Source organism: Rhinolophus ferrumequinum, chromosome 14, assembly GCF_004115265.2.
Source record: "Rhinolophus ferrumequinum isolate MPI-CBG mRhiFer1 chromosome 14, mRhiFer1_v1.p, whole genome shotgun sequence".
NCBI lineage: Eukaryota > Metazoa > Chordata > Mammalia > Chiroptera > Rhinolophidae > Rhinolophus > Rhinolophus ferrumequinum.
The window spans coordinates 49996956-50019394 of NC_046297.1; the positions used below are offsets into that span (position 1 = coordinate 49996956).

At 41.5% G+C, this 22439-nt stretch overlaps 1 protein-coding gene across 14 annotated transcripts in view; it reads right to left on the minus strand.

Moving 5' to 3' along the window:
* Positions 1-9094: 9094 nt before the first annotated feature.
* SYBU (syntabulin) overlaps positions 9095-22439 on the minus strand; it is a 108006-nt gene continuing 94661 nt past the window's right edge. For 12 of the 14 annotated variants that reach the window (XM_033125791.1, XM_033125803.1, XM_033125790.1 and 9 more), the window contains 4 exons: positions 20993-21095; positions 14498-14701; positions 12888-13037; positions 9095-10934 (listed from right to left, as the gene is read on the minus strand). In XM_033125791.1, coding sequence (XP_032981682.1) covers positions 9830-10934; positions 12888-13037; positions 14498-14701; positions 20993-21095 — 1562 coding nt within the window. In that variant the 3' untranslated portion in view covers positions 9095-9829. The remainder of the gene's footprint in view (positions 10935-12887; positions 13038-14497; positions 14702-20992; positions 21096-22439) is intronic. The other 2 variants (XM_033125802.1, XM_033125793.1) reach the window with 2 other exon arrangements.

Genomic DNA, 22439 nt, shown 5'->3' on the forward strand with positions numbered 1-22439 from the left:
GAAATGCTACATGATTTTCTAAATTTGGGGTTCATAAAGGATAACCTTCACATTAGTACATACAATAAATTCTACTGTTTTCCCTAACAATTGACGAGTATTGAAGTCTTTGGTCATCATGTTTATGTATGTGAGATTTTGTTTTTTGTTTATTTAGAAATAAAGACTGGTTAGAAATTATAGTTTATATGATTAATTAGGAAGAGATTTTTCTCATGGAAAGAATAGATAACAGTTCTGAATTTTTTTTTTAACCTCCGTGGTATGTAAACTAACTTCCTGTATTAAATTGGGTATATTGTCCCAAAAGAAGTCATGGAGTTAAACACATGGTAAACATTTCATGGGAGCAAATTGGCTCTTCAGCTTCTAAATTTATGGTTTCTGTTTTTTTCTTAATTTAAATAAAGAATTAACAGTTTTAAAAGCATATTAGAAGTAAAGAAGAAATACAGACAAGCATACATAGAATAAGTGAAGTCCTATTCATTACCTGAATTGTATTTCATGTACTGAGTAAGTAAGCAAAGACGTGTGAAAGGTACTTTGTGTTTTTTATGTATACTTTTACGGTTTCCAGCTATGTCCTCTTACTAAACTTGAGCTAGGGAGGATATCCTCTAGTTGCTTCTTGGCTCTTTTAGTAGCATGTTGAATTGAGTGGACATATTAGAACTGACAGTTAAAATTCAACATCTGAATTCCTCAGTTTTGACACGAACTTGACTCTGGCCAGGGCAGTGACTATTCCTGAATGAAGATTGGTTGTTGAGAAGAAGATGGTAACTATGGAAACTGGCATCTCCGTGGAGCTTCCAACACCACAAGTTACCACTATAGTGTAAATCTAACCAGAGCCAATGTTACAAAAAGCCTAAATTTTGTCAATAATAACATATTTACTAAAGGGATGGTCTGGGCCTGATAGAGCTAACATACACATTTTGTTTAATCCTATATAGTTTAGCTTTGAGATAACATGCTGCAATGATTTTCCTACTCTTTAGCACCTTGTTCAGAGGAAATCTTTAATAAGGTGTGTAAGCAAATGTAACAGCAAGGTGAGTGGTTTTGGTTGAAGCCAAATTGGGGGTTGGGGATGCTCTAGGGCCTACAGATTGTTGCAGGTGAATTGGAGGGCTGGAGAAGATGGTGGGTTCACGAGGAGCTTATTTTAGCCGCTAATAACTTGTTTTTACCATTTACATAGACTTAAAATTGGAGGTGCTCATATCAAAGACTTCTTTTTTTCTTGATGTAATTTACTTCATTCACATTCCTTTAATACAGCCAAGGCTATTCCAAGGTTACAGTACTAGCTAGCTACAGACTCCTTTTGTAGTCAATTTTTTTTTTTTTTTAAACTTTGCTTCCTACCTTTTATCTTCGGTGCCCCTCATGGCCAGTCATGGCCACTGGGCACGCTCAGTAACCAGAATAAGTTTTGAGAGTAAGGTGTTTTTTCACCAGAAGCCTCAATCTTCTAGGGCTGGAAAGAGACATATTCTGGGAGCCCCCTCTTACCTGTCTCATACAACAGATTTCTACCCTTGCCGAGCTGTTGCTGACACTTCTAATCCTTGCAGAGAAACATTCACTGAAGTCGGTGGCCAACCCAAGTAATCTCAGCCTTCTTTTTCAGGGAATGTTCGTGGCTATAAATGCAGGTACTCTGCTTGTAGAGTAATCTGATCATACCAATTTTGAGATCTCAAGAGTTCTCAGAACTGCTGCAGAGATGGTGCAGTGTTAAACTAAGTTTGCAAATCTTTTAGATGGAGATGGTTTTAAGGATTAACAGACTTTGTAAGTGTTCAGTATAGTGCCTGGCATATTTGTAAGTGCTCAACAAATGGATGTTGTTATGAGGCCCTGTACACACTTCCTTATGTGATCTTGTACACACTTTTCCCATATCTCACTGTATACTGATATTGGCAGGCCCTTTTCTGTGGAGAGTGGGAGAAGGTGACTGATCTTGCAATAGGAATTTTTACACACCTTTTAGTTGAACTGCAAGTTTAATAAGAGCATTAACATGTATTATGAGCTCATCGCTGTCTATGTGTCTTTATATCAATGACTCCTCACAATCCAGTGAGGTAGATATTATCCCCATTTCACATACAAGGAAACCAAAGCTTAGAAAGGTGATTATGTGTTAGATAACGGAAAGGAAAATAACAAGCAGGTCATATTAGTGGTTAATCAGCATTCTAGGTGGACAATGGTTTCTAAGGCCCCTCTTTACTTGAAACTATGAGCTGCCAAAGAGTTAACCTTTAGAATTTCCTCTCTAGTTCTAGTTCGATGAAGACGATGTTACAAATTATAGTCGATAATGCCCATTTGTGTTTCCTAAGAAATTAATGAATATGAAGGAAACTAGCTTGACTTTTATTTTCATGTAAATAACGACTATAGTTGAGTGTCCCTGTCATGTAATGATGTATTCCCAGTTTACTTGGGTCAGATTTAATCAAGACAAAATGAAATGTGGCTTATATTCATACATTTGCACAGGCCAATTTGCTCACTTGATTGGGTCATAGTTCTAATGAGGCCAAAGTCACAGGTTTCATGCATGTGCAGCCGAGTACTGTACCCAGAGACCCTCCTGCCACAAACTGTACTTGACCTTGTCCAGTTACCTTAACTCGTGTCTTTAGGATATGGTTTGAGAGTGATTGACACAGGAAAAATAATGATCTCCATGCATAGGAAATTCAAAGGACGTACACTGAGTCGGTGGTATGTCAAGAGAAGTTATGGTTTCTTAGTCTTAGGTCAATTTTGGCTCATTATAAGGTACTAACTTCTTGGCTGGCAGGTTAGCTCAGTTGGTTAGAACGCAGTGCTCTTAACAAGGTTGCCGGTTCGATCCCCACATGGGCCACTGTGAGCTGCGCCCTCCACAACCAGATTGAAATAACTACTTGACTTGGAGCTGATGGGTCCTGGGAAAATATATTTAAATAAATAAAAGTTAAAAAAAAAGATATACTAACTTCCTAACTTCTTCCCATAGTTGGTTTCATTTGTTAAAATATTCAAACCTTAATTTGAATGCTTAATTTATACAGCATTGCCATTTCCAAACCTGCTGACTATCCCTGAATAAAATGGGTGTTTACCTATTTTAGGGAGAAAAATGACATCATCATTAGATATAGTGGCCCCTGGAATGAATTTTTGAAAAAAATTTGACCCCGTACTTTATTGTAGTGGTAAGTAAAATAAGATGTGCATAAGAATATGGATATATTTCACTTGCCTCATGTAAGTTTAAAGTACGCAAGTGCTTTTCATTCCTTTTTGAAGGTCTGCCATGTATTGAAGCCTCATAATTCCCTGTCATGATTAAAAGGAACTCTTGTGGAGTCAGGTAGTACAAGGGTGATCATTTAAAAAAACTTTTTTCCATATACTGCATTCAGTGAGAGATGTGAAAATTATTAAGACTGCTTTTGTTTTTCATTTTCTCTATGCAACCAACAAGCCAGAAATAATGTGCTCGTTCAGAAGAATTAAAGGTCAGTTTAAAATGTCAGCACCTATTGTTTACTGTGGAAAGTGAGGCTGCCAAACCATTTCAAACACTGTGAGCTATTTGATTGCAAGGAAGGGAGGGAGGTTCTTATTGTACCATCAAATTAGAGAAATATTGCTGTTGTTAATAGTTTTCATATTCCAGTCCATAACAGCTCTAGTCTGGCAAACATTTAATTTTTCAACTTTATTCAAATAGCTTTGATCAGAAATGACACTTTCAGGGAAGAAGAGTGACGATACCCCTGAAGGCTGGTCAGATAAGACGACCATAGAGAAGAACTCTAGAGCCTCGGGAGCAGAAGCTATGACCTCTGCTTTTCATAGCTTTCACTATAGGAGCCCGGACTGCAGGCTTTCCGTCATCATTTTACTGCACTATAATCCCAGATACTACATGGCCTCTGTACTTGGAGTGAGAGATCCTCTTCAAGGTCAAACCAACAGCACTGGCAAACACAGTTTTGTGATTTGTGTTAAAAGGTTAGAAAACATGTCCATGACCATTTCCCAGAGCACTGTGTATTCCAGTGAACTGAGAGTTACCACTCAGGAGAGCTTACATGAACTGGCCATTTTCAAAGAACCTGGTGTATGGCGAACTGCTTTTCAAGTTGTTCTCAGAGGAGATACTGGAACCACTACAGGGGATGCGAGGAAGACAAATGGCAGGGCCCGCAGGCCTGGTGCCTCTGTTCCAAAAAACTTCACTTTCATGTGTTTTGTGTATTGTTTTTGATTGTTTGTTTCTAGTGTTGAAAAAAATTTTTGAAAGAGATACACCTTTTACAAAACTTAAATGTTACTATAATATTCCAGTCTTTTCACACAAACTCTTCTGCCTATTGTTTGAATCTTTTCTGAATTTTAAAGTTCTGTGGAATTATCAAAATATAATTAATGGAATATAACCATTAGTTATCACAATCATTGTGATTGTGGGAGAATCAGTAGTCACAGCAGAGCATATCTTCCACTGGTTTAAAAATAATTACCTGATACAAATATGTTTTATTCTATTTGGACTTTGTAATTGTTTTTGTTCGGGACAATTGGGAGTTTGCCCACATTCTTTCAAGATTTGCTTGCTATACACTACTATGTTTAATTTCCTAGGTGACTTCCTTGTGCACATGTTGCCTGGTAAGACAGGGAATAAGGGAATTTTGTAAAAGTGCTCATAGAGCCAAAATGGGAGTCAGAAACTACCCCAAGACTTGTAAAATGAAAAATCCTCAAGAGAAAAACATACCAGGGGGCTGGCCCGGTGGCTCAGGTTGTTGGAGCGCAGTGCTCCTAAGGCCGAGGTCACAGGTTTGATTCCCACACAGGCCAGTGAGCTGCGCCCTCTATAGCAAAGATCGTGAACAACAGCTCTCCCTGGAGCTGGGCTGCCGTGAGCTGCCGCCGGCTGCTGTGAGTGGCCCATGGACAACAGAGGACTGACTGCCTCAATTGGGGGGAGGAGCGCAAGGCTCACAATACCAGCATGGACCAGAGAGCTGTGTCCTACACAACTAGACTGAGGAACAACGGCTTGAACCAGAGGGGTGGGGGGTAGGCAGAAGAAAGGGGGGAAAAAAAGAAAAAAACATATCAGACCCAACCACTACTAAGGCAGGGCCTATGATTAATACAAATCACAGACTTCCTTTTTCTGTCACAAATGTCAGAAACGCTTGGCATCTGAGTGCACTGCATTTTTTTCTCCTCATTTCTGAACAGCTCAACTTGGAAAGGTCAGTGTATCCCTTTGGGAAAAATCTTTTCTTATAAATTGGAATGTTTGCACACACAACTGTAGGAAATGTTTAATATTTGCTTTGATGCGACAGCAGTTTGTTGAGTAGAGTAGAATTGTTCTTATTTTTCCATTTTCCTGCCTGTTTGTACATTACAGGCACCCGTATTACGGAAAGCAACTTTGAGGTGCTTCTTTCTATGGGATCAGATCATCCTGTCCACAAAACAGCCAACGCCTTGGGCTTCCGAAAGGCAAGCTATGTTCCATCTCTTTCATGAGGCAAGACTCATTTGTGAGAGACTTTGTTCTGAATAAAAGCAGTAATTTTCCACAGACTGTACACTGAAACCCTGGAGAAGAGGGTGGGGGAAATAAAACACAGTAACTGCTCCAGGATCTCCTCTTTTACCTCTGCACAAATTTGTTTCAGTGTGGAAAGGATATGTAGTGTCCAGTATTTCAAATGAGTTAACTTTGAATTATTCCGTTTAAAGAAGGATACAGGTCATTAAGACAACAAAGCAATTTGCTATTTGTGATCAGCTGCGTTCAATTTGATAATCAACATAAATATTTGTGGTTCCCGGAGAATTCTTTTTTACCAGAGCCCATCTTTCCATCCATCTTGATTTGATGAAGAACAGTGCTGAGTTGGTGTGGTTATATTTGTTTCTGTAGCAATAAGTGGAGACCAAAAATATGTTTATGGTGGGTGCTGGACTAATTGGGGGGATCACTTCATAAATTATATAAATGACTAAACCGCTACGCTGGACACCTGAAACTAATATACTATTGAATGTCAGTTCTTAAAGTAAAAATGTGTTAATTTAGCAACAAAAATAAACACAACGAGGGACAGTGAGGAAGATAGCATCTAGGTGTTGGTTTGGGCTGGACTACAGGAAGGGACCTGAGTCAGCAAGTCTCATTATTTTGAGACAGTTCCGGTTATTCACCTCCAGAAATAGTTCCCTTTCCATTTCAGCCAAATCCCTCGACTGCTGTGTGCTGTGTAACTGCCCAGTGTGTGCCACGTGTATTCCAGTAGAAGCAATGGCCTTTCAGGGACAAACCACCCCTCTCCACATGTACACCTCTTGCCATACAGCCTATCCCTTCTCATCTGCTCAAGGCTTCCCTTCTTCAGTTAATCTTTTCTCTCCTACATCTTCCATTTCCTTCTCTCCTTTGGCTCAGCCACAAAGCATGTAAGCTTGCTCTAACTCCTCTCGATATTGAAAAATAAAACAAACCCCTGTCATTTGCTTCTCCTTGTAACTACCACCTGCCTCCCTGCTCCCCTTCAAGGTAAAACTTTTAAAAATGATTAGCTGCACATGTCAATTTCTACTTTCTCTCTCCTAGTCACTCTCCAATCCACTGCCATCTGGCTCCCATCCCCTTTTCTCCAAAGAAAAGATCTTGACAGTCACTAAGACTGTGTTGTTAAAGCCAGTGGACATGTATCTGTTCTCATGTTACTCAACTTCTTGGTAGGGTTTCAACACAGTTGACTACTCCACTCTTGAATCACTCCCCTCTCTTGGTTTTCATAATGCTACATTCACCTAGTTTTCCTCCTTTAGGCAGCCTCTTCTCAGGCTGTTTTATTCATTCTTCACCCTCTACTTCTATCTAAATGTGGAAGTGCCCCAGGACTCAGTCTTTGCTCTTCTTTTCTTCTTTACATTCACCCTGGATGATTTCGTCCATCTCATGGTTTTAAATAGCATGTAAATGTTGAAGAAGCCCAATTTTATAAAGAACTCTAGCCCTGACAACTCCTATGATTTTTCATATCCATGTATGCAATTACTCACTTGACATTTCCACACAGATATTTAATAGACATTGCAAATGTATTTTCCCAAATTTCTTTCTCTTGACCTCCTTATATTCTTAGTAAATGGCACCACCACTGACACCACCGTAGCTCAAGCTAAAATCCTGAAAATCATCCTTGATTTCTTTTTTCCTTAAACCCTACATCACCCCACTCTCCACCTCTAATTTATCAGCAAATCACAGCAGTCCTGTCTTCAAGCTATATCTTGTTATTCAACTTAATCTCTGTATCCACTTTCACCTCCAAATTGTCGTAACTACTCATTGGACTATTTACTATAGACCCCTAAATGGTCTCTCTTCTTCCAATCCTGCCTGCTTACAATGCATTCTGCATTACAGCAACCAGACTGATTGTGGTAGTGATGGTTTGAGGGTAGGAAACCAGATTATATCATGTCCTGTTTATAAGCCCATTAGTATTTCTCCTTGCACAGGCAATGAATTTAAACCAACTCTACCGTGCTTTATACGGCCCATATGAGCTAGCTTGTCCACTTCTCCAAACCTCCCTCCCCCATCACTCCAAGGCTCTAGCCATACTGGTCTCCTTGGTGCCCCTATAACATATTAAGTAAGCCCTTTTCTGCCTCCCAGCTTTTGCATTTGTTCTTTTTACATTTTATCCCCCATATTTTTATGTGACCAGCTCTTTTTCATCCACTAGCACTGTTATTTCTTCAGAGAAGTATTCCTTACCTTCTCCTTGTCACTCTTCGTTAAAATACCTAATTTATTTCCTTGGAAGCACTTATTGCCATCTAAAATGGTCTTGGTCATTTGTTGGTATATTCTTTGTCTTTCACAGGCAGAATGGCTCTCCGAGGGCAGAAACCTTGTCTGTCTCCTTCACAATTGATGACTGACCCAGTAAAGTGCCTAGCATGTGAACAACCACCCACCCATGTTGGATAATTCATTTAACAGCTATTGTTAGAAACCCTACTACGTGCCACACAGTGTTCTAAGTTCTTGACATAATCTGTGAACAAAGTAGAACAGATCCCTGCCCTCAGAGAGCTAATATTTTAGTGGGGAATGAGTAATAAGTAGGTAAAATATCCATATATTTAAAGGTGGTAAGTGATATGGAAGAAGAGTTCCTGGATGAGAACTTTGGATATTCTCCAGGTCTCTTCCCTTTGTGTGTGAAGTGGAAAAGGCATTTGCTTTGTAGACACTTGAAATCCTGGCTTCCAGAGATGAACTATGACATCCTGAGCAATTCACCTCTTTGAGTAAAATAGAATAATACCCACATCATAAGGTTGGACAGAAGAATAGCTGAATATGGATAAAAACTATCTCATCCCTTTCCAGCCACCCAACCTCACCCTCTTATCCCAAAGGAGCATATAGTACTAGCATATTTTTCCTCTCTGTACCCTTAACATGCTTGAAAAAACATCAACCCAATTTTCCTGAAAACACTCAACGTATCCTTATTGTATAAATATATAGACATATAAGTGCATGGGTAGTTTAAATAACAAACAACCAAAGCTATTTTTTATTCAGAAACAATGCTTTTTACAAGATGGAGTAGAAAATTCCTACCTTTAATAATTATTTTCCCTCTTCCTAATTTCTTTTGCTTTCTTTTTTTTAAATAATATTCCTAAAACCAAACCGGTCACATTTTCACTTTTGTCTTTATTTTTTTTAATTGGGGAATATTGGGGAACAGTGTGTTTTTCCAGGACCCATCAGCTCCAAGTCAAGTTGTTGTCCTTCACTTTAGTTGTGGAGGGTGCAGTTCACTGGCCCATGCGGGAATCGAACTGGCAACCCTGTTGTTAAGAGCTTGCGCTCTAACGAACTGAGCCATCCGGCCACCCAGCCCTCTTTCTAATTTCTTAATTCTATTTTTACAGACCACTATTGATTACTATAGAAGGATCTACTATCCATGTAATCTTTCTTATCATATATAGAAGTAAAACCACAGAGAAAATTATTTTATAGGAGGATAAAACATTTATTTAACTGGAAACACTAATTTTTATTTTCATCATGCTGAAGTGTGTGGTTACAAACAATTTCCAATAAAACACTATATATAATAAGCAAAAAATAAGTTAATACATTGTAAACTTACATACAGTTTCATCAATTAACAGGTTTAAGAACAAACAAGCCATTTTAAGACTTCGGAGCTACATTTAGTAAAAAACTGCAAACACTCAAACCTTATCAACCCCAAGTAAGACACTAAAGAACTAGTCAAGACTTCTTCGAACCAATTACACAAATACATGTTTATTTTTGGTTACAGTCCCCTGCTATGCACAAGACCATTGGAATGCTGGAACAATCACACATTTTAAAACGGCACAAAGCAAAGCAAGGAGATAACATGCCAGCCTTACAGAAGCTGTCTTGAAAGTGCAAACTTCGTATTTTCTCTTCCTGAACCACTAGGCTAAGAACGGGCACCTCAGACGATACGGCAGGGTCATGAGCATGCTTTCTATACCACACTGGTGGGACATTGACTTGAATCAGGTCTCCATGCCTTTGAAGATACCTCCAGTTCTCAACAGTGAACAGGCTTCAACTAACTATAGTGCAAATCAAATACGGAGGGCAACACGACAGAACAGACACCGTCCCAGGTCGACCTGCTGTTTCTCCACCTGGCACAACGCCACACGGGACTGAATGGCACACGGGAACAATCACTTCTACCTAGGTTTTGATATGAAAGGCGGTGCGGCGGAGAGAATGCAGGGCAACCACACAGCAGCCCCGGAGCAAGGCTCCGATGTTGTAGACGGGATCCGTCCCCCCCCTCTGAGTACTGAATGCCCACAGAACGGTGGGGACCATGGGGGCAGCCACGGCCAGGAGATCCACCAGGAAACTGCTGCTCCAGTACTGCTTGCCCACGGCCCCCTGGGCCAGCGGGATGATGCTGTCCCATCTTTCTTCTGTGGAGCTTGCGAAATCCAGCTCTCTCATGAGGCGGTTCGCATGAGCTTCCAGACCCACCACGGTGTGTGGGGTCTCCACGGGAGACAAAAGGATGGCTGAGTTTGGATTCCTTGGAGTTAAATCAACCAGGAATGCAGAGATGGACTCTGGGAAGCTTTCTGTTGAGTCCGCCGCAGACTCCTCCGGGGATGCTGAGCTCGAGGGACAGGCGTCTTGGAGCTTGAGCACATACTGAATGAGCTCCGAGACTGCAGGGCTGTAGGGCACCACATCAGTCTGCACGGCTTGCTCCACCACCATACTGCCCTCCTCCTGGTCCACCGTCACGGGGACGGTCTCAAGGACCTTTGGCCCAGAGGTGGAATGAAGCAGCTCCAGGTCGCCAGCCTCTGTGGTGGTGGCTGTCACCATCTCATCAAACAAATCGGTGCCATCGACCATGCTTTCTCCTACCAGCAGCTCGCTGTCGGTCCCCTCTTCTGTGACCTGCTCTTCCAGAGACAGCCCCTCGGCCACCTTGCCGAAAGGAGTATTTCGGGTGAAGCTTTTCTCTGGGGAATCACACGGAAAGTCCAGACACAGTTCATCCCTCAGAGTGCCATTGTGCGCCATCTCCATGCTCTGAAGTAGTGACTCCAACTTCTTGTTTTGAATGTTTATGTCCACAAAGTATTTCTGAATGCCTTTATCCTTATCAGCCAAGCTGCTCCTCATAGTTTCGATCACCTGCTTGAGCTGTTTAATCTCCTTCCTGGCTTCCTTGAGGGCCAGCTGGGCCTCCACCCGGTGGCACTCTTCTTCAATCCAGTCTTCTCGCATGCGGGCCAGCTGCGACTTAAGCTCCACAATTTCCGTTTCCCTAGAGTGAGAAGACAAGCAAGGCTAAGAAAAATGTCCACTTTGAACTAGGCAGCAAATGATTTTGACACACAGAAGGGAGAGCCCATTCTTTTCCACTTGAAATACAGAGGTTACATCAGTTTTGAACTGCTCCCCTAATCGTAAAATAGCTAAAATAATAGTGAGTAGAATCAGAATAAAATCCGCTATTATTGTTTTTATTCTTTTTTGAGTGCTCAGTATATTTCAGACATTGCATTAAGTACTTTATAAGCATTATCTTCTATTCAATACTTAATATTTGAAAGTTATTATTAGAACACAGCAGAGTCTTTTAGTCTGCTCTATAGCCTCCCCTTTTATGTCTACAGTTTGTGGAAGGAAAGTCCATTTTAGTTTTAATTACCTATGTAAGACAGAAGGCAGACTAAGTTTTAGCATTGCAAAATTGCTCTGATGTCGGTCACCTTCTCTGTGACCTGCTCTTCCAGAGACAGCCCCTCTGCCACCTTGCCAAAAGGGGTACTCCGGGTGAAGCTTAATCATATTCCAATGATAATTACATTTTTTTTTAAATTATAGAATGCTATATGTTGCAAAGGCTTTGTGAAAAGTTTATTATTCCATCTCAGGTAAGATGATACTGAATCCATCTTACACTGAAGAAAATCTATCCTACTTTCTTAGGTCCTTCACAGGACTCTATCTGAAGATCTCTGTCGAAACATTCTTCCTTACATATAAGTTCTTCATAGTCAATGTAAATATATGTCCTTATATTCTCAGTGGATTTGAAGACCAGGTAGTCAGGATGCTGATATATATGAGATGTTGTTAGTGTAGCTGCTGTAAGTTTAGGCTTGAATATTCTCCAGTTTCACTGCCTTCAAACCTCCCTCCCATGATGGCTTGAACCATCCCACAGTTTCCTCAAATCATAAACCAAAGATCTTCAGAAAGTAGGGTCTGACGCACGGCATCATTACCCTGGGTTCATAGCTACCCCGTCAAGACCTCTGCTTGGGCATCCTAAAGTGTTCAGGGGAAAACCATCAAGCAAAGAATGTGGCCTCCTCCAAGAGGTCAAAAGTCATTTCTCTCCGAGGTAAGATCTCTTAAGTATGGACTTTTTTTTTTTTTAAACCTGTTTCTATACAGTACAGTACATGACAATTTTCAGACACTGATTTAGACTGGTGGGTAGGATTGGCCATTATCAATGGTCATCAGTTTCACTATTTGTTTCTTAGTAGAGTACATATATCACCAGTCGTTACTCGGTGCTAGAGTATATTCTTGTTTGAAAGTATTTTAACTGTTGTAAAAAGTAACTTACACAAACCTAACTGGTTTGCCATCTTTGAGTATGGACTTGTAGCTAAACATGAAAAGAGGAAGAAAAATTGTGCCCAATAATGCAGTATTTAAATTTTGTGTCATAAGCCATGCTTAGAATGGCTGTTTTAATACCTTCTGAAATTTAAACATTGCAGCCAAATAAAAGACAAAGATTCAAAAAAAACCTTAACACTTGGCCAAGAATAACTAACCTCTTCCTTCAGCACAGAAATAGCTTGCAGGAATCACAATGCACACAGCCATCTACTCTCTCACAGAGATAAACAGAACTTAATAGGGGCTCACTGTGTGTGACCCATTCTGCTGGAAGTATGGATTGTTCCTGCAAGTGTTCCTGCCACTTAAAAATAGTCAGGCACACACCCAACTCCTCCTGTCAAAGCTGTACACACCCAGAAAAAGCAGACGGTCCCCTCTAACCCTGAATTCCTGAAACAGCCAAATCATGCAAGATTATGAAATGGCTCTTTTGAGAGACTGATTTAAGAAATTTGATAAAAATGAAATGCAATCACATTTCTTCTTTCCTATGTTTCTCTAGTGTGGGTTCCTATTTCATTTTATAGAAAAAGAAACTGTCCTAAACCACCGTGTGCAAGGAACGCAGATTCACCTCTCATGGAGTCGGCGCTCAGATTCCTTCAGCTTGGTCTTCAGGTGTCTCACTGTTACCTCTTTCTGCTGCAGAGGAGTCAAATACTGCTCTGGATTTGGGGGTTTGATACCATGATTTTCACCACAGGACATGTACCTTCCAGACCGCCTGAAATAACCCAAGTAACAAAGTGTTACTTTTTGCCCTATTTCCTTTTGTATAAAAAGAAAAGTTAAGGTACAGCCAACAGCTTGAGAAGGAATGGCAGCTGTATGTTGGGGTCTTTCTAAACCTCTGTCATGTGACCTCAATGTGGAAGGGGACTGTATTACACTTGCCAATCTTAGGATGTTCATTACTTGGAAGTTTGGTGGTGGTGGAGGGGGGGGATGTTTGTGGCGGGGGTGGGGACAGAGGAGAGCGAATTTTTTATGGCTTTAGAATGATCTCAAACAAAATAATACACAATTGTCCATGGGCCTGCCTGTCAGTTCAGAGTAACATGCTGTTATATTAGAGGACAATGAGTGAGGCCAGGCGGGAGGGCAGGAAGGGAGCGAGATGACCTAACTTTCCACACAATGTGCCCCTAAGATTCTGATTGTTATTAGCTGAATTCAAATTGTTCTGAAATCAGTCCCTGGCATGAGTGTGCTGATTTGGTGGAACGTTTCCTTCTTTTGACGGGAACAAGGCTACTCCACTCTCACCAGAGTGTGTTTTGTAAGAGAGGTGCCCAGTGTTCTACAAAACATCCCCAGCCAGAACCTTGGCCCCTCTCAGTCCTGGCCTGGAGCTGAGCATCCCTGCTGTAAGAGAGCTGACTAATGAGAACAGGACGCCCAGAGGAAGAAGACTGAAGGAGGAGGGCTGGCAGCTTCTTCCTTGACTCTGGACCTGGCCCAAGCCACTGCACTCGCCCTGCTCCCCGGTGCCTACACTCCATCCAAGGTGGCCCGAGTCCAGTTCCCACCCTGCCACCCGTCATGGCCCATTTGGATACGCAGTTCCTTCTTTTTGCCTCCCCACTGCCACCCCTCCCCCCAGAACTAACTAATTCCTTGTTTGACCTTCAGATCTCATTTCAATTTCTCTTTCTCAGAGAGCCCTCCAGACTGAGCTGGACCTCTTCCCCACCTTTTACATACACATGTACTTGCAGAATAATCCTAATGTTTTTGTCATTAGATGGATAACGTCTTTCTTCTCCTCGGGGCAGTAGGTACAAGGACGGTCTCTGTTGTTCACTGCTCTGTTCCCAGCACTTCACACTGTACCTAGCACAACGGTGCTCAAGACATATCTCGTACTTGAATGAATGAACACATGACTCTTCCCTGTTCTAATGGAAATGTGCAGGACCCTCCTACTGCCACTGTGCCATTTTGTCTCCCTACCCAGTCACAACTCGGACCGCTGAACCTTATTAGAGATTGTGGCTTACGTTCTTTCTGCAGCAACCCTCGAAGGATTAGCTGACTGTAAGAAAGGAAAGAGAAGTGTCTTACTGTAGAAAAAGGCAGCAGATCAAGAGCTATGTCATTTTTATTTCATTTTTTTTTTTTTTTTTTTAAGAAAACTACCAAGTAGAACCAACGAAGAACCATGGATTGATGACCAGCACTCACCTCATGACGGGGCTGCAGTCGCTTCCTTTGTAGGAGCCGGAGTTGCTGCTACTCGGGGAAGAAGGCGCATAATTGGGATGAATGGTGACAGGGCTCAGCTGATTCCTGCACAGCATGGACAGAAGGTCCTTTTCCCGTGGCGATGGCGGGCTGTTGCCAGACATGTGCGATGAAGCTCCATTACTTCGCCCATGGGGACCTCGACTAGGGGAAAAGCATGAAAACATGTTAAAATCCTTGGGGATGCCAGTGCCTACTGCTAATACTTTAGTCCTTAAAGCCAGTTACTACTAAGGAAATCCAATTTATAGAGTTGAAAGGGGCAATATAATCATCAGTGCAAACTGTCCTTACAAGCAACCTTCTTCCCCCCTCCCCCCGCCTGGATTTTCTTTTCTGTGTCAGCGGCACAGGCAACGGCTCCCTTTGCTGTTCTTTCAAGTTCTTTCTGACCACAAAGCTTGTTTTGGATTAAGCCAAACTGCCTGCTAGGAATACAAACCATGTAAAATATTGATTTGGTTTAGGTTCATTTGGAAGCTGTTTAGAAGATGTGTTTTTTTTGTTTCAGTACACCTGCTTCAGCTTAAACATATTTGGATTGGGTTCAGGTTAGAGTACGAAAATTAGGGTGGTTCATTTGGGGGATGGGAGGAAAGGGGGTTGCCCATAGAGAGGGAGGAGAAAATAGGACAGATAAACATAACCCACAAAAACGTTAAATGTATCAAGTCTATTTTAACGGACTATGTTTTTCCTTTTCTTTCCATCCCCAATGACGTAGCACGACCTTCATTGCTTAACTGCTGAAATGTTGTTAATAGCCCCTTCTTCATTCCCTGGCCTCTTGTCTTGCCCCCTCCAGCAAGAAGGTTGACTCTCTGGCTGAGTCGCCTTTCTAAAATGGAATTTGAATATCACTGCCCTCCTCAAAGCCCTTCAATGGCTCCCCACGGCCTCCAGAATAAAGGCCAGACTCTTTAGTAAAGCTCACAAGGTCCAATCCCACCACCCTGTCCAACTCACCGTCTGCCACTCCTCCCTCGTCCCTCGATCCCAGCGTTCCAAACGACTTACAGTTTCTTGACGATCCATGCTCTCCAGCATCTCTGTATTTTAGAACTTAACAATTTTCTCTGCCTACAATGTTCTCCTACTCCCTACCCTAAGCCTCTGGATACCTCCTAGTTTGAAGACAATGGGAACCTACTCCGAGCAGCCTTCTTGGGATTCTTCTTTCCCTAGGCTGGTGTGGATGCTACTCCCTAATATTCTGTGCAAACTTCCACTGTGAAACTTCTCACACTGCATCAGAACTGCATACTTGCTTGTCTGTCCCGCTACACTAAGGCATCTGAGGGCGGGAGCACAGCCTGTTCTTTTACATCCCCACTATTGTGTGGAACATGCTAGGTGCTCCATAAATGGCTGCTAAGTGACGAAACTGGGTTTGAGTCCCGGCACTACCACTTGCTAGGAACTTAGGCAAGTTAGCCACTTACTATGTGAGGGTATATAGTAGTAACCTATCCTGTCTTCCTCACAGAGTGGTGTGAAAATCAAAGAATGCACGAGAGTGCATCCATAAGCTGTCAAGGGCAATTTCACTGCAGGGTATTATTAGAGAATAAACGTGTTTGGACTTCCTAGTTAATCTAGTATCAGAGATGTAACACCCACTAGTTTAAGGAAACATCTTGAAAATGTTGAAATTACTTAACTAGGATAACAGTTCTGTGTCAGGAATAGCTCTTGATGACTTTACAAGAAAACAAAAGGGAACAATATACCTCTCATAGAGCAGTACTTACTGCTTTTTGACAATTCCCTCTTTGCAATTTTAACTGCAGCTGTATCCAACTATCACGTCTCAGTGAGAACATGTGTGAGTGTGAGTGTGAGTGTGAGTGGGGGTATGCTTGGCTCCAAAACTACAACTACTTATTTAAAATCAAATACAATTTCAACTAGCTATCAAGCCAGTAAACCACACATAAATGAAACATGACTACATTCTAAAGTTAAAATTTCTTTCCTTTCTAAATCATCTGAATGGACTCTGCCTCCTTTTCATGAAAAGGGGACACTTTATATAGAACAGATGGGCTGATGGCTTTGTGACAAACCCACTTCAGCAGCTCAGTGGTGGGCACGCCTTCAGGAGTAGCTGAAAAGACCAGGTACTCTGGTTTGAATTTGCTTCTCCAGGCTCCACTCCTAGTTGTGACACCAATCGGCCTCGTTCTTAACGTGGCCATGAGAAATCTGGAGGATTACCCATTACAAAGTAGGAGAGAGAGCATAGGACTATCACTAATTTTGACCTGGGGAATTACTCTGAATTAACCTTCACCGAGGACCTTCTTGACCCTGCCCCTGTTCCAGATGCCTATGAACACCATTTCGTTTATTTCTGACCATCATGCTTTAAAGCTGGTAAAGTTATTATCTCCCTTTTGTGTTAATGGGAAGTACTCAGTGAAGTACTCAGTGAAGTAACTGAAACTCAGGGGAAAAAAAGTTCCAAGAACATGCACCTGAACTGGGAATTAAATCCAGGTCTTTTAACTCTATAGAAATGTCTCCTACTTGACACAAATGTAATATATTGTTTTGGGCTTGTAAACAGGTATATTAGGTACTGGCTAGGTATGTGGTTATTACCTGAAGAATTCACCACTGACTACTTTAGTGTGGTACATGTACTAAGATACAGATTGAATTTGATGAGGATTTTTGTAAGAACTCATCTGCTATACAGAATAAAGCAAAAACTCTTAAGCTATTAAACATTACTAACGTACAATCGAGTCTTCACATAGTTTCAGGAAATGAATTATTAGACTCTTTGTAAGAGCTAAGTTAAAAAAACGAAACAAAACTACATGCACAAAAGTATCAGCTCTGGTCCTTACATTTAGTTTAGTTCAAATACTATCATACATGGGTACAAAGTCATCGGGGATGATGAGAAAATATTTTCAAAGAGAAGCCGGGATTCCATATTGGTCATGGCTGTGAACAGACAAGCACAATGCTACCGTCCTCAGCCCACCCCGTATCCCTTGGTCTGGTGGACAAGAAGAACGCAGTCCACAAAGGGGAGACAGAATTCTGCTGACCCGCCCCCTTCCCGAAAAACCTGAATACAACCAACGGAAAGTGAGAGAAAGGGAGAAGTGAAGAAGGAAACCTCACAGGGGGCCCAGCCATGGCTCTTCACTCCAGGTGACATTACTATACACCACCATCATCATCATCGTCATCATCATCACACGATCATTGTCATGGGCTGAATCACGTCCCCCGTATTCATAGACCGGAGCCCTAACACCTAGTACCTAAGAATGTGACCATACTAGGAAAAAGGGCTTTAAAAAATGTAATTAACTCTTACACTGCATTAACTGATTTCAAGTTTTTTTCCCCAAAATGTATCAGAAATCCACAAAAATCAAAAAGTTCATATTTTGACTACTGCATGCATTTAATAATAACAATTTGAGCTGCTTTGTACATAAATGACATTATTTTTATATATAAAACTTTCGAATGTATTCATTTGGATATAAACAAACATCGCAGAAAAAGGCTTAAGTTCAAATGAGGCCGTCAGGGTGGGCCCTCATCCAATGCGACTAGTGTCCTTATAAGAAGAGGAAGTTAGTTTGGACACAGACAGGCATAGAAAAAAGATTTTGTGAAGAAACAGGGACAAGCCGAGGAGAGAGGCCTCAGAAGAAGTCAAGCCACCGACACCTTGATTTCATACTCACAGCCTCCAAAATTGTGAAAGTAAGTTTCTGTTGTTTAAGCAACCTAGTCGTGGTGTTTTGTTATGGCAGCCAAGCAAGCTAATATGATTCTCAGCACCATAATCATCACCACTAACACCATCGTCAACAGTGGCAGCAGCTTCACGTCCAGTAATATTTTTGCTACTACTGACTAAAACAACCATTTATTGATGCTTTTAGTAAGTTCTGGATGCTGCGTTACATGTATGTATGTATTCAGCTCATTTAACTCACTGAAGTAGATGCCATTATTACCCCATTTTCCAGAAGAGGAAAATGAGGCTTGGGGCTCTGGGTCATGCATCTAATAAACAAATGAGGCTGAACTCAACGTCCAGGTCTGCCTGACTCCAATTTTTTTTTTTTTCCTTCTCACGTCTGTCTGCCTCTGATCAGATTAGCGTCTTAGTTTAAGAAAAGAAAATTCCTCAGCAATATCAGCAGAGTTGCCCTTCTCTAAGAAGGGATCATTGGTAAATCATTCAAGTTTTGTTTTTAAAATCCCATCAAAAATATTCTCATCAATTCCATCTGTCCCTCACTTCTCCCACCCCTTTACCAAATGTCCCTACCATTCTTTCCCCCAGGAACTAATTCTCCACACACACAAAAATGCATTTATTATAGGAGGAAAGAGCCAGTTAAAAGGATCACAAGCTATTACAGAGTTCGGTATGGATACCCGGCCCCCACCTAGAGGAGGGGTCCTCAATGCATGGTCTTGCAGAACATGGAGATTATGTGAAATGCCGGAGATATTCCACAGAAATCTACTGCTGCTGCTCTGTGCCTGGGTCAGATAATACAGGTGAGGACAATGGGTAGAACATCCCCAATTTCAACTTCCATCTATTTAGCATATATCTGATTTGCACATAATTATATTTAGCTATTTTATGTTTAACACATCAATTTTTAATCACATAGAGGAATCACGGGTTCCAGACTAGAATATTTTCTCAGAGTCACTCAGTTATTGACGTTACCTTGGAATTTAACCACAAACACAAATTCCTTTGAAATGCTTAATAAAATTGGCTTCTTCTTCCAGGACCTTTATGTTTTATTTTGCTTCTCTGTTTTATCATGGGTATGTGCTAATTTCTTGAATGGATTAGACAAATGATTTATTCTCAGAGCGAGCCCCATCTGATTTATACAGAGAATGTTTATATTCATGTCCTGTGATCTCAGAGGCACTTTATTTCCAAAATAGATGGTGTTTGGGAATAGAACAATTGTGTTTTTTCTGTGTGGACTTCACTCCTTTGTTACAGGTTTGTCTGCCTTCAGCTTTGTCTTTAACAAACTGTATGCTGTGGGTCTCAGGTCCCTTTGTAAACACCAGCCAGCGCTTCTGCTCACCCAAGAGAAATGGAAAATATTTGCTTGCTGACTCCTGGAAATGCAAGCTTTCAGAAACTAAACAGTTTTTCTACAGGAAGGGGCCTTAAAAAATCATGTAGTCCAATCTCTTGTTTACACATTTGGACACTGTGGCCCAGGACAGTCAAGTAACTTGCCCACAGTCTAAAGACAAATCATCCCCAAGTGCCCATCGTTGGGTTCAAGTCCTTGCTCAGAGGTCACTTCATCTCAGAGGTCTCCGGAGCCAACCTCTGTACAGTATTCCACACAACCAATTATTCTCTCTATCCTTTCTCTGCATGTTTTAAAAATCATCATTTATGTATTTCTTGTCTTTCTTTCCCTACTAGAATGATTATAATTTTCATGGAGTTTTGTTTACTGCCATATATCCAGAATCTGTCTCATAGCAGATGTTCCATAAATACTTGTTGAATGACTAAATAAGGCCACTGATGGTAGCAGAGAATCCTGGAGCTTACAACCTGTCCCACCAAATGTGAACATTTCTTCACAGTCCTTCTCTCCCCCAATCCAAACAGCATCTATGGCGAACCTTTGTTGACGCTTACTATGCTCCAAGCACTGATCCCACAATTTACCTGTGGTAATCAAGTTAATCCTAACAATAAAATCTACAAGGTAGGTATGAATATAGTAGCCCTATTTTACAGATGAGGCAACTGAGGCGTAGAGAAGTTAAGCATCTTGCTCAGGCCCACACAGACTGTAGGTGACGGAACTGGCATGCAAACCAAAGTAGCTGGGCTCAGAGCCTGCACACCCAGCTGTCAGCTCTTGAAGTGGTGGCCACCCATGACTAAGAACTTCACACTTCCTTCACCCTGTCCCCAAGTGAATATTGGGTTGGCTAGGAGGTCTCTATGCTTCTTTCACAAGGATTAAAAAAAAGGAAGCTCAGCTCGAGGAAAGAAAGGGTGAAGTCAGAGTCTTCACAGCTCAGAGACCATAGATTCATGAAGGGCAGGCAGGGTGGGAAGTGGGAGACTAGCTTGATAGCCAGGTGAGTACACAAGTGAGTGAGGGAAACAGAGAAGGGGGGGATGAGGAGCAGGTGCAGAGTCAAGGCCTGGATGAGAGAGAGCCGTGGGTGGACAAACACAGGCCATGCCATGTGACCGCAGTAGGTAAAGCAGGGAAAAGTACCAACTTCCAATCACTGCTGAAAGCAAACAAACAAGCACCACTCACTGAAAAATAATAAAATATGAATGGACAGTAACCCAGGTGGTTCTACAGAAAGATCAAGTGCAGGTAAGTCACCTGTGTGAAGCATCTTAGTAATTACAGAGCAGGAGACAGTGCCTACTTGCGTGAAAAAGAGGACCGCTTGCTTCCCGCAGCAGACATATGGACCTCAGGAGCGGAAATGCTGCCAGTGCTGCTGGAGGAGCTAAAATCAGCTTCACTACCTGAAAAACAACAGGGGAGAGAGAAGCGTGAAGGGAAGGAAACCTGAGAACACGCTGCCCAGTTCTCTGCCTTCCAAGGCCCCTGGCTCCCTGCGTTTGCACTCGAACTCAGCAAGTGGCAAGACTCCAGCGTTCCCGGGCTCTCAGCGTTTGTCTCAGAGCAGACAAGAGAAGGCACGACTACAAGGACACCATTTCATAAACACAGCTTAGAGGCACAGTAAGGCTGGTTTCATAAAGAGGCCAGTCTTTCCGAAGACTATCAACAGTGACCCAAGTGGGGGCAGAAACGTGTGCCCACCCTATGAGTCAGTCAAAGGCTCCCTCAACAATGACACGCTGGCCAAAACTTTAAGCAAAACGAAAAGCATACTTGTCAGTCCAAAAGTAGTTTTTTGTTTTTTTTTTCCAAGAGAATTTACCTTTGGTCTTTTGTAGTCAGCTAGCCATACTTGAATTTGGCACATTAGCGTCTGGAGATAATCAACCAGTTAGAAGCAGTCAGGAAGAAAGCCTGGGCTCCAGATAACTGCTTCAACCCCGACACTATCTGATTATTGACTTTCTCTGACTGCAGCTGTACTTTTTCTGTCAGAACAGAACCTTAATGAAAAGCAGGAACTGAACATTTCCAAACAGAACGAAAATGTTCACAGTGACAGTGGTGGAACTTCTGAGTTATACTGAAATTTGAAATTTTAGTTTTTTTGGGGATGGAGGGATTGTTCATTAGTCTACAAAGATCACATTTATATTTTGACTATAGACTAGAGTTTAGTAAGTAATTAGAAACATGCTGTGTGGTCAAATAACTAATATAAATTCGCTTCTAACAAAAAAGCATGTAATTCTGAAATAGTAATAATAATGGAAATATTCCGTGGATTGCCTGGGAAAGTGAAAGGATGTGGAAGAGGCAAGAGAGAACAAGGGGGAAAAAGAAAGAGGATTAAAAAAAACCCCAAAACTGAAAATCCATATACTTTTGGAAAACAAATCTAGGTGTACAATTTTATTTGACCCTGTCTCTCAGCTCCTCCAGCACAATTTCTGACTCTTCTGGTCTAGAACCCAGAGCCAGCTCACATTTCTAAGTTGAGGAAAATATGAATATTTTAAATCCCTCGAGTTTCTAACAAGCATTGGACAACAATTATCACAATCAAAACTATTTATTGAGTACCTAGTAGGTTCCAAAGCTATTGAGATGCTTTCCATTCTTTATACCTTTTGACAACTTTGTATGGCAGGTATTAATTTCACTATTGAGGAGACCAAAGCTGATGTGTCCAAGATGTGTAGATGACAGACGTATCCTGGATGACAGACGTATATTTGGTCCAG